This window comes from Natrix helvetica, assembly GCF_964273705.1.
Source record: "Natrix helvetica genome assembly, chromosome: W".
NCBI classification, from domain to species: Eukaryota; Metazoa; Chordata; class Lepidosauria; order Squamata; family Natricidae; genus Natrix; species Natrix helvetica.
This window is the reverse complement of record NC_138555.1, coordinates 85,169,175-85,182,251: the sequence shown is the minus strand read 5'-3', so window position 1 is coordinate 85,182,251 and position 13,077 is coordinate 85,169,175. Positions and strand designations below refer to the sequence as shown.

General features: G+C 48.7%; 1 protein-coding gene across 2 annotated transcripts in view; it reads right to left on the bottom strand.

Annotated features, from left to right (window-relative positions):
• The window catches only part of LOC309400433 (solute carrier family 2, facilitated glucose transporter member 4-like), a 36,420-nt gene that overhangs the window by 17,143 nt on the left and 6,200 nt on the right, over positions 1 to 13,077 (bottom strand). Inside the window, exons 1-2 of one of the 2 annotated variants that reach the window (XM_081968923.1) lie at positions 5,416 to 5,515; positions 410 to 526 (exon numbers count right to left, since the gene is read on the bottom strand). In XM_081968923.1, coding sequence (XP_081825049.1) covers positions 410 to 526; positions 5,416 to 5,439 — 141 coding nt within the window. In that variant the 5' untranslated portion in view covers positions 5,440 to 5,515. Of the gene's footprint in view, positions 1 to 409; positions 527 to 5,415; positions 5,516 to 13,077 lie in introns of those variants that run through there. The other variant, XM_081968922.1, reaches the window with a different exon arrangement.

Here is a 13,077-nt window from a genome sequence, read left to right as displayed (position 1 = left end):
ATCAACCCATACAACCTCCAGAGAAGTCCATAAGCTTTGGAAAGGGAGAAGAGAAGAGAAGAGAAGAGAAGAGAAGAGAAGAGAAGAGAAGAGAAGGAAGGAAGATGGATGGACTGAGTTGTAATGGTGATGGAGGCATGCTGAATTCTGGTCAAGTTCTGGGAATTCTGGGAGTCGAAGTCCACCAGTCTTAAAGTCCTCAAGGTCGAAAAACACGGAGCTAGGTGGTCACTAAGAGAGGACACTGGTCTTAAGGCCAGATAACCAATCAGTCCACCCTACCCACCACCCACTAAAAAGCCACCCAGCAGCTCTCGGAAACGACTTCAGCAGCTCTTCACCTCTTTCGAAATGGACTCCGCTGACGGCTTCCCCTCCCCAGCCCCAGGACGCAGCTTGGTTGGTTTACCTTTTGGGGTGCATTGATCACCCCGATGTTGTACCCGAATTGCAAGGATCCCAAGATGGCTGTGAAGACAGACAGGATTAAGACGGGGGTGATTTCACTTCCATCCGCCTCCGTGCCCTGAAAAACAGAATTCCCGGTTAAGTTCGCGGAAGGGAGAAACGGGGGACCCCGGCACATTTGGGGTGAATTGCCCAAAAGCCAAGCAGGCCCCCTCAATTAAATTGGTGCTTTGCTTTCCTTTGTTTACAGCGTTACCCACTTTAAGGTACGGGGACTTCGACTCCCAGAATTCCCCAGGCAGCCATGGCGGCTGAGGGATTCTGGGAGTTGAAGTCCAGTTGTCTTTCAATGATTAAGGTGCAGGTGGGTGGACTTCAACTCCCAGAATACCCCAGGCAGCCATGCCGGCTGAGGGATTCTGGGAGTTGAAGTCCACCCCTCTCGAAACGGCTCCGGTGTGTGCCTGCTGCTACCGGCTGCTCCACCTTCTTGCAAACCAGCCGGGCAGGCCGATTCGGAAACGTGCAGCCACAGGCCCATAATGCACAGCCCTCGCGGCAACATTCCCTGGTGCAAGACAGGGCACGCGTCCGGGGGCACAAAGGATGGATGCCTTGCGTATTTAAAATCCCCAATCCTTTTTCCTCCTTCCCCGTTTTGCGAGGTGTCGGAATTCCTCGTGGATAAAAACGTCTGGACGGAGGCCAGACAGACGCAGCCCAAGGAGCCCAAATATCACCAATTTCCTGCTGCAATCCTATTTCTCCTCCCCCCACACTTTTTAACTACACCCTACATTCCCCACACACACACCACACACATACAGAAAAAATGAGATTTACAGGGCAGCCGCGATGCCAAACAATGGAAGGTGGAGAATTATGATTAATTTCCGGAACGGTTGCTACCCGGCGGGGATCGGGACAAGCCCAGCACGGCTCAGGATGGCGTGCAAAAGTCAATGTTTGATTTAAGCATTTAGATCCGAACCGCGATATTGCGGCCCTCGCGGCCCACGACGAGGAAGAGAGAGAGGACGGAAGGCAACGCACAGCCGCACACTGCGTTGTTGTGCAAGGAAGTCAGTGAAGGGATGAGGGGGGAGGGAATCCTGCACTGTCAGAAATAGAACTCTCTCGTTCGTGTGTATGTGTGTATGTGTGTGTGTTGGCTATTAAAAAAACCTGGTGTAGGGTCTGCTGCTTGGGCAGGGGGTTGGACTAGATGACCTCTAAGGTCCCTTCCAACTCTGTTCATCTCTATCTGTATCTGAAAATCAACCAACACCCTGCCCCCTGCCGTTTCAATCCTGAAGGCAAAAGTCCATCCCAATACAACAGACGGTCCTCGACTTACGACCGTTCACTTAGTTACAACAGCACTGACCGTTATTCACCCTTACGACCTTTGTAGTGTGCCCATCGTCGCGTGATCCAAATCCAGACCTCTTGGCCACGGACTCGTATTTATGACGGTCGGAAACGTCCCGGGGGGTCAGGGGAATCCCCCTTTTGCGACCTTCTGACAAGTAAAATCCAGTCGGAAGCCCGATTCACTTAATGGCCGCGTGACTCACTTAACCATTGCAGGGATCCACTTAACAATCGTGGGAAGAAAGGACTTAACCTAACGTCCCAACCAGGGCAATTTGCTTGACAACAGTGGCCAAGAAAGGTCGTAAAACGAGGCGAACCTCGCTGAACAAATGTCTCGCTTAGCAACAGAAATCTTGGGCTCCATGTCGAGGACCAACTGTAGCGCCGTTGGACGTCAGCGGCATTGACAAAATCCCCGTCTTGTCAATTGCAAAAGGCGGACATCTTTGAGACCCCATGAAATATTCACATTAGCCTCTCCTGGGTCCTTGGGAAGGACTCCAGAGGTGGATCAAAAGGCCCAATCCTGTTTGACCGGCCATAATCATCCAAAACATCTGGAGCACCAATGAATACCTTCCTCATTGACAAAATCCCCGGTCAATTTCAAAAAAGGCAGCTTTGATTAGGAGCAGCTGACATCCTTACCGGAAAATCTTTAACACTATCAAACAACATCTGCCTATCCTTTATCCATCTGTCAAGTCCTGGGGAAGGACTTATTAGGTGGCCAGAAAATGCCCTCCCCTCTCTGCACATCTGGCTGATTGCAATGAACCACGTAATAATAACGGCTCAACTGCTGGGTTAAAAACACCGATGGATGGAAACCGATCAAGGAGAGAAGCGAATTGGAATTGAGCAGAAACTTCCCAACAGGGAGGACAATTGACCCGTGGAACAACACGCCACTAGAAATCGCAGGTGCTCCATCGCTGGAGGTTTTTAAGAAGACTTATCTGAAATATAATATAGGGTCTCCTGCTTGAGGAGGCTGGACTAGAAGACCTCTAAGGCCCCTTCCAGCTCATTCGTTCTGTTATTATTATTACCAAATCCAGTTTCAACCCCTGGCTAATTCAACCACCAACCGGAAAAATCACTGAGGATAACAGCTTCCAGTTCAAAGAAGGTCTCTTTCCAAAATGCAACGGACACCCAGCCCCATGTTCCCCAGCCCCTTCCATAATCCTTGCCCTCAATGATCCCAGACAGCCTCAGACCAGTGCTGGCCATTTTCCTGGAAGGATGAAATGGCTGCCGGTCACTTCCTTGGTGTCCCATTGCTATTTGGTTTTATTTCATTTTTATTTATTAAATGTATTTGGAAACAACTCTGGGTGGCTTCCAGATCCTTAAATTCGCATCCAAAGCCAGTCAATTACACAGCCAGTCCTTGACTTTACGACCACAACGGAGCCCCAAACGTCTGCGTCTGAGCGAGGCAGCTGTTAAAAAGAATTTTGCTCTGTTTTAAGTGCTTTCTTCCCACGACTGCTAAATGAATCCCTGCTGTTGTTAAGTGAGTCACACCGTCATTAAGGGAACCCGGCTCCCCCCACGGACTTTGCTTGTTGGAAGGGCGCAAAAGTGGATCACGTGATCCCGGGACACTGTGGCCGTCGTAAATAGGAGTCAGTTGCCAAGGGTCTACATTTTGATCACGTGGCCATGAGGCGGCAACAGTCGTAAGTGTGAACAATGGTCGTAAGTCACTTTTTTCAGTGCTGTTGTAACTTCGAACAGTCACTAAACAAGCAGTTGTAAGTCAAGGAGAACCTATAATGCAATCAAACTCTTACTGAGATCGAAAACAAAGAATAGATCTCTGTCGTTTATTCTCTCCCAACCATTCGCATCCAACAAAAAATACACCAAATATATTTGCAGTCAGAAAGATAGATAGATGGATGGATGGATGGATGGATGGATGGATGGATGGATGGATGGATAGATAGATATAGATAGATAGATAGATAGATAGATAGATGATAGATAGATAGATAGATAAATAGATAGATGAATAGATAGATGAATAGATAGATGAATAGATAGATAGATGAATAGATAATTAGATAGACAGACAGACAGACGTGAATAGTTGATAGATAGATGGTAGGTAGGTAAGAAGATAGATAGATTAGATAGGTAGAGGTGGATGGATGGACATAGATGGATAGACAGACAGGCAGACAATAATAGATAATAGCTAGATGATAGATAGATATAGATGATAGATGATAGATGATAGATAGATAGATAGATAGATAGATAGATAGATAGATAGATAGATAGACAGACAGACAGACAGACAGACAGACAGACAGATAGATAGATAGATAGATAGATAGATATAGGTAGAGATAAATATTGATAGATAGAGATGAATAGATGATAGATAGATGATAGGTAGGTAGAGATAAATATTGAGAGAGAGAGACAGAGAGTGAGAGGTGAATAGATGATAGATGATAAGTAGGTAGAGATAAATATAGATAGAATGGTAGAGAGAGAGAGAGAGATGAATAGATAGATGATAGGTAGGTAGAGATAAATATTGAGAGAGAGAGACAGACAGAGAGTGAGAGATGAATAAATGATAGATGATAAGTAGGTAGAGATACATATAGATAGAAAGATAGATAGATGATAGATGATAGATAGATAGATAGATAGATAGATAGATAGATAAATGAATAGATAGATGATAGGTAGGTAGAGAATAAATATTGATAGATAGAGACAGACAGATAGACAGACAGAGATGAACAGATGATAGGTAGATAAATATTGATAGACAGACAGAAAGATAGATAGATAAAGATAGATGAATAGATGATAGGTAGATAAATATTGATAGACAGAGAGACAGATAGATAAGAGGTAGGTGGATGGACAGACAGACAGACAGACATTCCCTGTTTCCCTCAGGGGAAGGGAAAAGAGAGCTATTCTCATGCCAACTTTTCCTGCCCGTTTTTTTGAGGGGGGGAGGACCCTCCTTTTGCCATCCTGGGGTGCTGAAAACACACACACACACACACCGGGTGAAAATCGGGCCCTTCCCCCGGCCTCCCTCCTCCTGGCCCAGGGGGCATTTCCCCACCAGAAGAGCTTCCTGCCTGCCCTGCCCGGCTGGGTCCAGACTCCAGAGTCACACCTGGAGAAAGCAGGTGAGAGTGTCAACCCGCCCAGGTGCGCCAGACAGGAAATCGGACGGGGAATCCGCTCCATTTGAAGGCAAGGCCGAAAACGGACGAGGACCCTGCGGGTTTTAATGCTCCAAGGACCCCCTTTGGCTCCCTTCGTTCGTCCTTCCGAAGTTGGGAGCATTGCACAGCCCAGGGCTCCCGGCTCCCTTCTCCCGAGTCTTCCCAAGCTCCCTTCCTTCCTTCTCTTCCCCTCCCAAGGTCATTCTCACCTCCCACCGGAGTCCCTCCTGTCCCCAGCATCCTAAAGACAGCCCAGCCGGGACCCCAGACCCAAATCCCCCTCCGTCCACACACACACACACACACATCCTCGAGCCCGCAATTGCCGCCTGGCACAAAGCCCACCCATTTACCCACCCACCCTGAAGAGCCCAGCGCCCACGTTTTGGGGAGGGGTCCTCAAAGCAGAAGTACTTACCCTCCTCCTTCTCCCCAGCCCCATCCTCAGCAAGCGGGCCGGCCGGCAAAAAATATATATCCCCCACTTCTTAGCAACTGGCACTGGCAACTACACAAAAAGTAGCTTGCGAGCGAACACACCGAACACACCCCGTGCCCGCCCCTTCCCTCCCCTCTCCCCCCCTTTTCTCTCTCTCTAGGGAAGGGTTGAGTTCACAGGGAGGAGCCCCAGGCCAGGATAAGGAGGGGGGGGAGCCACCAGCAAGAGAGACACAATTGCAAAAGCGTCTGCGAATTGTGGGTCGCCTCCAGTAGGAAGCCCCCTCCCCTCTTATTGCCCCCTTGCCCCCCAGATGTTGGAAGAGACCGGGGGCTCGTGGGGGGCTCCAGACAGGGGTTGTTTATATGGAATTTTCATTTATTTACTGTGAAGCCAACGGAAGCATCTTCGAAGGAGATAAAGCAATATTTGGCACAAAGCGTTGTGTGTTGTGTTGCACGGGGGGGGGGATTCTGCTGCCCGTCTCAGTGTGTGCATTTGTGTGTATGTGAGAGAGAGGGAGGGGCAAAGAGAGAGAGAGAGGGGGGGGAAATTCTGCAACCAGTCTCAACTATTGGCAGGAATGTAGCTTGTGTGTATATACAAGAGTTGGAAGGGACCTTGGAGGTCGTCTAGTCCAACCCCCTGCTCAGGCAGGAAACCCTACACCACTTCAGACAAATGGTTGTCTAGTCTCTTCTTAAAAACTTCAAGTGTTGGGGCATTCACAACTTCTGGAGGCAAGCTGTTCCACTGACAGCATGCTGTGTGTTTGTGTATTATTATTATTTTGAGGCCTGAAACAGAAAAATACATCTACTTGCATCAATGCACACGATGGGTGTGTTTGTGTAGTTTTGTGCAAACGGGGGAATGTTCTGCTTCAGGCAGGAAGCCCCACATATGTCAGAAGCTCTTGAGGCCCCCCAAAATACACAAACAGACGCAAACTCACAAAACAGTTGGTCTCTGCCTCCTTCGGGGGTTTTCTGCCTGAAAACAGAAACATTTCTCTCTTTGAATAAATGTAGTTTGTGCGAGTGGCTTTGTGTGTATTTGCGTACTTTTGGCCCTGTCAGTCTCTCTGGCTGGTTTGTGGTTTTTGTTTGCCTGGAAACAGAAACATTTTACCTCTTTGCATAAATGAAGTTTAGGTTGTTGGTGTGTGTGCGTTTGTGTGTATTTGTGTATTTTTGTGCCTGTCAGAATCTCTGGCTGGTTTGCAAGTTTTTTTGCCTGGAAACACACACAAAAAATATCCCTCGTTGCATATTTGCATAAATGTAGTTTGTGTGAGTGGGTTTGTGTGCATTTGTGTATTTTTGTGCCTGTCAGAATCTCTACCTGTTTTGGAGTTTTCTGCCTGAAAACAGAAAAAAAAAATTCTCTCTTTGCATAAATGAAGTTTAGGGTGTGTGTTTGTGTTTGTTTGTGTATTTTTGTGCTGTCAAGAGCCTCCGTTTGCATTTATTTTCTCTGTGTTTGTGCCTATGGGCCTGTGTATTTTCCATTGCTAAACTCTCTGGCTGGCTTTGAAGCAGGAAATTTCTTTCCCTGTTGCATTTCTGCCTGCCTCTACGTTCCTGAGTTTAAAGATGGACAGAGACCCCCCCCCAAAATGGGGTGGGGGTGGGGGGATGAGTGCCCCCCCTTAAGGAAATTTGCAAGTCTTCCTGCAATAGAAAATAAGGGGCACGCAAAGTACACATCTGCAATTTTGACTTTTCCCCTATTTTTCTCTGTCTTAAGGATTTTTCCTAGCCGCCCCCAGGCGTGGGAACTTGGGAGGGGTGAGGATTTGGGGAAGGGCCAGCGGGTGGGGGTGAGGGGGGGTGAGGAATGGGACAGTCTGGGAGTCTCCTTCCCCAAATGGAGCGCTCCCCATGTCGCCTCTCAAGAAGTCCATATTAGGGGATAAAGGGAAAAGCAGGAAGCGCCTGGCAAATATTAACGGGAAGAAGTTAATCTGGAGGGGAGGAGGGAGGGAATTGTGGGAGGGGAGGGGAGCCCCCCTTAATGACCGCCGTAGGGAAGGAGACGGGGCTGATCCGAAGCCCCCTGGGAGCCCTGGGAAAGCAAGTCCGCCGGCATCTGAGCCTGTGCAAAGCGCCTCAATTGAGGACTAGCAACGTGGCCAATTTGAGGACTGGCCATCCCATCGTCCACCTCCTTGAGGACTGGCAGCTTGGGGACTGGATGCAAAACCAAGGAGTTTATGGTGCTGAAAAGTTGGCAGGAAAAACCTTTTTTTTGTTCCTGGGGGGTGGGTATTCTTTCTTGGTGTCTGTTTCTGCGCCCCCCCCTCAAAAAAGGTCCTTTCTCGACCCCCTTTGCATGCGGCTTCCTTAGCCACAACTCAGTCCTCAACATACGACCGCAGTTGAGCCCAAAATTTATACCGCTAAGCGAGCCGCTTGCTAAGTGAGTTTTGCTCCATTGTACAAACTTTTGGGGCTGCTGTTTTTAATTGTTGGCGTTGCCGCTGTTAAGTGAGTCACACGGTTGTTAAGTGAATCTGGCTTCCTCACGGACTGCCCGAAGGTCGCAAAAGTGATCCCCGGGATGCTACGACCATCATAATTTTGAGTCGGTGGCCGAGTGCCTGAATTTGGCACACGCCGGGATGCTCCGATGGTCGTAAGTGTGAGAAAGCATCCTAAGTCACTTTTCTCAGTGCCGTTGACTTTGAACGGTCACTAAATGAACCGTTGTAAGTGGGGGAACGGCCTTTCTTTGCGGCACCTCTCCAAAGCTATAAAACCACCAGGGGGAAAATTTATTAGCCGATTTATTATTTTTTCCCCAAATCATAAATTAAGTAACTTTCCATTGTAAACATGCAGGAATAGAAGAGGGGGGTTTCTTGAGCCCCCCCCCCTAGTTAAACCCCCTTTTCCTGCCTGTTTGGGGGAGGGGGGTTTAAAGATGCAGGTAGTCCTCGACTTACGACCACGGGAGACGTTTGTTCCCTGAATTTTGTCCCGTTTTTAACGAGGCGGCTGGCCAACGTTGTTAAGCGAATCACTGCAGCTGTTCAATTAGGAGCACGGTTGTTAAGTGAGTCTGGTCTCCCCGCTGACTTTGCTTGTCCAGGGGTCGCAAAAGGGGATCAGGGACCCCCCCCCCGTGCGTGACCGTCATAAATATGAGTCAGTTGCCGGGCATATGAATTTTTCACAGTTACACAACCGCGGTCGTAAGTGTGAAAAACGCTTGGAAAAATCCCCCCCCCAGGGATGGGGGCTGGCTGTTTTCCTGGGGGAGGGAGCCCAGTGGGATGATTTTGGAGGCATCTCCTCCAGAGGCCGTGTGCTGCAAGCGGGGGGGGGATAGGGGGGCACCTCTTCCTGGCATTCGTGCCCTTGAAGGCACGCATGCGATTCCAGTCGTAAAACCAACGAGCAGTTCATCGGAAAAAGGATGAAAATGTTATCAGTTCAAACTTTTAAACTGGAAAAAGGGAGTGGCAGGCAGGGTGGATAGGAAACCTGGGACCGTTGTGCAGCATCAGGAAAAGAAATATATATAAGAAAGAAAAAGAAAAAGAAAGAAAGAAAGAAAGGAGGGAGGGAGGGAGGGAGGGGGAAGGAGGAAGGAAGGAAGGAAGGAAGGAAGGAAGGAAGAAAGAAAGAAAGGAGGGAGGGAGGGAGGGAGGGAGGGAGGAGGAGGAGGAAGGAGGAAGGAAGGAAGGAAGGAAGGAAGGAAGAAAGAAAGAGAAGCAAGGAAGGAAAGAAAGAAGGAAAGGAAGGGAGGGAGGAAGGAAGACAGGAAGAAAGCAAAGAAAGAAGGAAGAAAGGAAAAAAGGAAAGAAGGACAGAAGATAGGAAGAAAGGAAGGAAGGAAAGAAGGAAAGAAAGAAAGGAAGGAAGCAAGGAACGAAAGAAGGAAAGAAAGGAAAAAGGAAAGGACAGAAGGAAGGAAGGAAGGAAAGAAAGAAAGAAAGAAAGGGAGGGAGGGAGAAACACAGGAAGAAAGGAAGGAAAGAAGGAAAAAGAAAAGAAAGAAGGAAGGAAAAATGGAAGGAAGGAAGAAGGAAAGGTGGAAGAAAGGAAGGAAAGAAGAATGGAAGTCTTCTTTCGTCTTCTTGCATCGTCTGGAGGGGTTGGGGGTGAGGGGCACCGTTCTGCGGTGGTTCTCCTCCTACCTCTCCGGCCGAACGCAACGTGTGTTGGCAGGGGAGCAGAGGTCGACCCTGAGGCCGCTCACCTGTGGGGTGCCACAGGGGTCGGTCCTCTCGCCTCTCCTGTTCAACACGTATATGAAGCCGCTGGGTGAGATCATTTGTGGTTTTGGGGTCGAGTATCATCTGTACGCTGATGATACTCAGCTGTACATCTCCACCCCGAACCACCCCAACGAGGCCGTCGAAGTGATGTCCCGGTGTCTGGAGGCCGTACGGGTCTGGATGGGCAGTAACAGACTCAAACTCAACCCCTCCAAGACGGAGGGGCTGTGGATACCGGCGCCCCGATTCAACCAGTGGATTCCATCACTGGCCATTGTGGGCGAACAACTGGCCCCCGTGGAGCGGGCGCGCAATTTGGGCGTCCTCCTGGATGCCCGGCTGTCAATGGATGACCATGTGACAGCCGTGGCAAGGGGGGCATTCCACCAGGTTCGCCTGGTGCGCCAATTGCGTCCCCTATTGGACCGGGATGCCTTACGCACAGTCACTCATGCGCTGGTGACGTCCCGCCTGGACTATTGCAATGCTCTCTACATGGGGCTTCCCTTGAGATGCACCCGAAGACTACAGCTGGTCCAGAATGCGGCCGCGCGGGCAATCATGGGTAGTACCAGGTACTCCCATATAACACCTCTCCTGCGCGGGCTGCACTGGCTACCTGTGGCTTTCCGGGTGCGTTTCAAGGTGTTGGTTACCATCTTTAAAGCGCTCCATGGCACAGGACCTAGCTATCTGCGGGATCGGATCCTACCCCACACATCCCTGCGACCAATTCGCTCTCACAGAGAGGGACTCCTCCGGGTGCCGTCCACTAAGCAATGCCAGCGGGCGGCGCCCAGGAGTAGAGCCTTCTCTGTGATGGGCCCGACCCTCTGGAATGACCTCCCCCCCCCCGACATTAGAACCACCACTGACTTCCGCTCCTTCCGACAAAAATTGAAGACTCACCTGTTCCGATTAGCTGGCCTGGCCCAATCGTAGTTTTAATCTCCAATCCTCCTGGCCGGTATTTTAAATTTTTAGGGGTAGACTTTTAAGCTGTTTTTAATTTTTATTATTATTGTGCAGACTCTATATTTAATTCGTTTTTAAGGGGGTATCTAATATATTTTTTATTGTGTATATGGTTTTTTAGCTCTGTCTGTACACCGCTCCGAGTCCCTTCGGGGAGAGGGGGCGGTCTATAAATTCAATAAATAAATAAATAAATAAGAAGGAAAGAAAGAATGAATGGAGGGAGGGAGTAAGGGTGAGGAAGAAGGAAAGAAAGGAAAGAAGAACAGAAAAAAGAAAGGAAGGAAAGAAAGAAAGGAAAGGAGGGAAGAAGGAAGGGAGGGAAGGGAGAAAGGAAGAAAGGAAAGAAGAAAGAAAGAAAGAAAGAAAGAAAGAAAGAAAGAAAGAAAGAAAGAAAGAAAGAAAGAAAGAAAGAAAGGATTACATGTAGTCCTCGGTTTACAACCGATGCAGAGTTCAAAATTTAGGTTGCTAAGCGCGAAATTTGTTAAGGGCATTTCGCCCAAATTTGTACAACCGTCGTAAATATGAGTCAGTTGCCGGGTATATGAATTTTTCACAGTTACACAACCGCGGTTGTGTGTGTGAAAAACGCTTGGAAAAATCCCTTCCCCCCTCCCCCAGGGATGGGGGCTGGCTGTGTTCCCGGGGGAGGGAGCCCAGTGGGATGATTTTGGAGGCATCTCCTCCAGAGGCCGTGTGCTGCAAGCGGGGGGGGGATAGGGGGGCACCTCTTCCTGGCGTACATGCCCATCAAGGCGTGCAGGCGTGTGTCACGCATGCGATTCCACTCGTAAAACCAACGAGCAGTTCAGCGGAAAAAGGAGGAAAATGTTATCAGCTCAAACTTTTAAACTGGAAAAAGGGAGTGGCAGGCAGGGTGGATAGGAAACCTGGGACCATTGTGCAGCATCAGGAAAAGAAATATATATAAGAAAGAAAAAGAAAGAAAGAAAGAAAGAAAGAAAGAAAGAAAGAAAGAAAGAAAGAAGAAAGAAGGGAGGGAGGGAGGGAGGGAGGGAGGGAGGGGGAAGGAGGAAGGAAGGAAGGAAGGAAGGAAGGAAGAAAGAAAGAAAGGAGGGAGGGAGGGAGGAAGAAAGAAAGAAAGAAAGAAAGAAAGAAAGAAAGAGGAAGAAAAGAAAGGAAGGAAGGAAGCAAGGAAGGAAGCAAGGAAAGAAAGAAGAAAAGGAAGGGAGGAAGGAAGACAGGAAGAAAGCAAAGAAAGAAGGAAGAAAGGGAAAAAAGAAAGAAGGACGGAAGGAAGGAAGGAAAGAAGGAAAGAAAGAAAGGAAGGAAGCAAGGAAAGAAAGAAGGAAAGAAATGAAAAAAGGAAAGGACAGAAGGAAGGAAGGAAGGAAAGAAAGAAAGAAAGGGAGAAACACAGGAAGAAAGGAAGGAAAGAAGGAAAAAGAAAAGAAAGAAGGAAGGAAAAATGGTAGGAAGGAAGAAGGAAGGAAGAAGGAAAGGTGGAAGAAAAGAAAGAAAGAAGGAAAGAAGAATGGAAGGAAGAAGGAAAGAAAGAATGAATGGAGGGAGGGAGTAAGGGTGAGGAAGAAGGAAAGAAAGGAAAGAAGGGCAGAAAAAAGAAAGGAAAGAAAGAAAGAAAGGAAGGGAGGGAAGAAGGGAGGAAGGAAGAAAGGAAAGAAGAAAGAAAGAAAGAAAGGATTACATGTAGTCCTCGGTTTACAACCGATGCAGAGTTCAAAATTTAGGTTGCTAAGCGCGAAATCTGTTAAGGGCGTTTCACACAAATTTGTACAACTTTGCTCTCCACGGTCGTTAAGCAAATCCGGCTTCCACATTGACACCCCGTGACGGAAAGGTCGCCAGTGGGTGACCCCGGGACACTGCAACCGTCATAAATGCGAGCCCTCCGAATGCAAATCACGGGGAAGGCTGCAACGGGTCGCAAGTGTGAAAAGTAAGTCCCCCGTTGCTCAAGCGCCGTTGAGAACTTCGAACGGTCACTAAACGAGGACCGCCTGCAGGGCTCATCCTCACTTTACGACCGGGGGGGCTTCAACTCCCAGAATTCCTGAGCCAGCTGCAGTCGCAGCTGGCTCAGGAATTCTGGGAATTGAAGTCCCCCTGGTCGTAAAGTGGCTGTATTCTAGCACCTTTATTATCCATCTGTTGAAGGCGGGGGGGGGGGGAGGCTCTCTGCGCATGCTCAGAGGGACATTGTCTTTTTGTGAGTCATTGTGTGCATTTTTGTCTATTTTAGGCAATCTTTGAGCTGGCCTTTGGACGTCCCTCCCCAGAGCGTGCTGGGGCAGAGAGAGCAGACTCCGGCAGAGACGGAAAACGAGTTTTTTTCCACCCCAAAGTATGTTTCTTTCTGCTGGATAGCAACCACACACACACACACACACACACACGCACACACACACACACAAACACACAAACACAGCCGGGCAGCAGACGCCCCAACACCCGGCTTC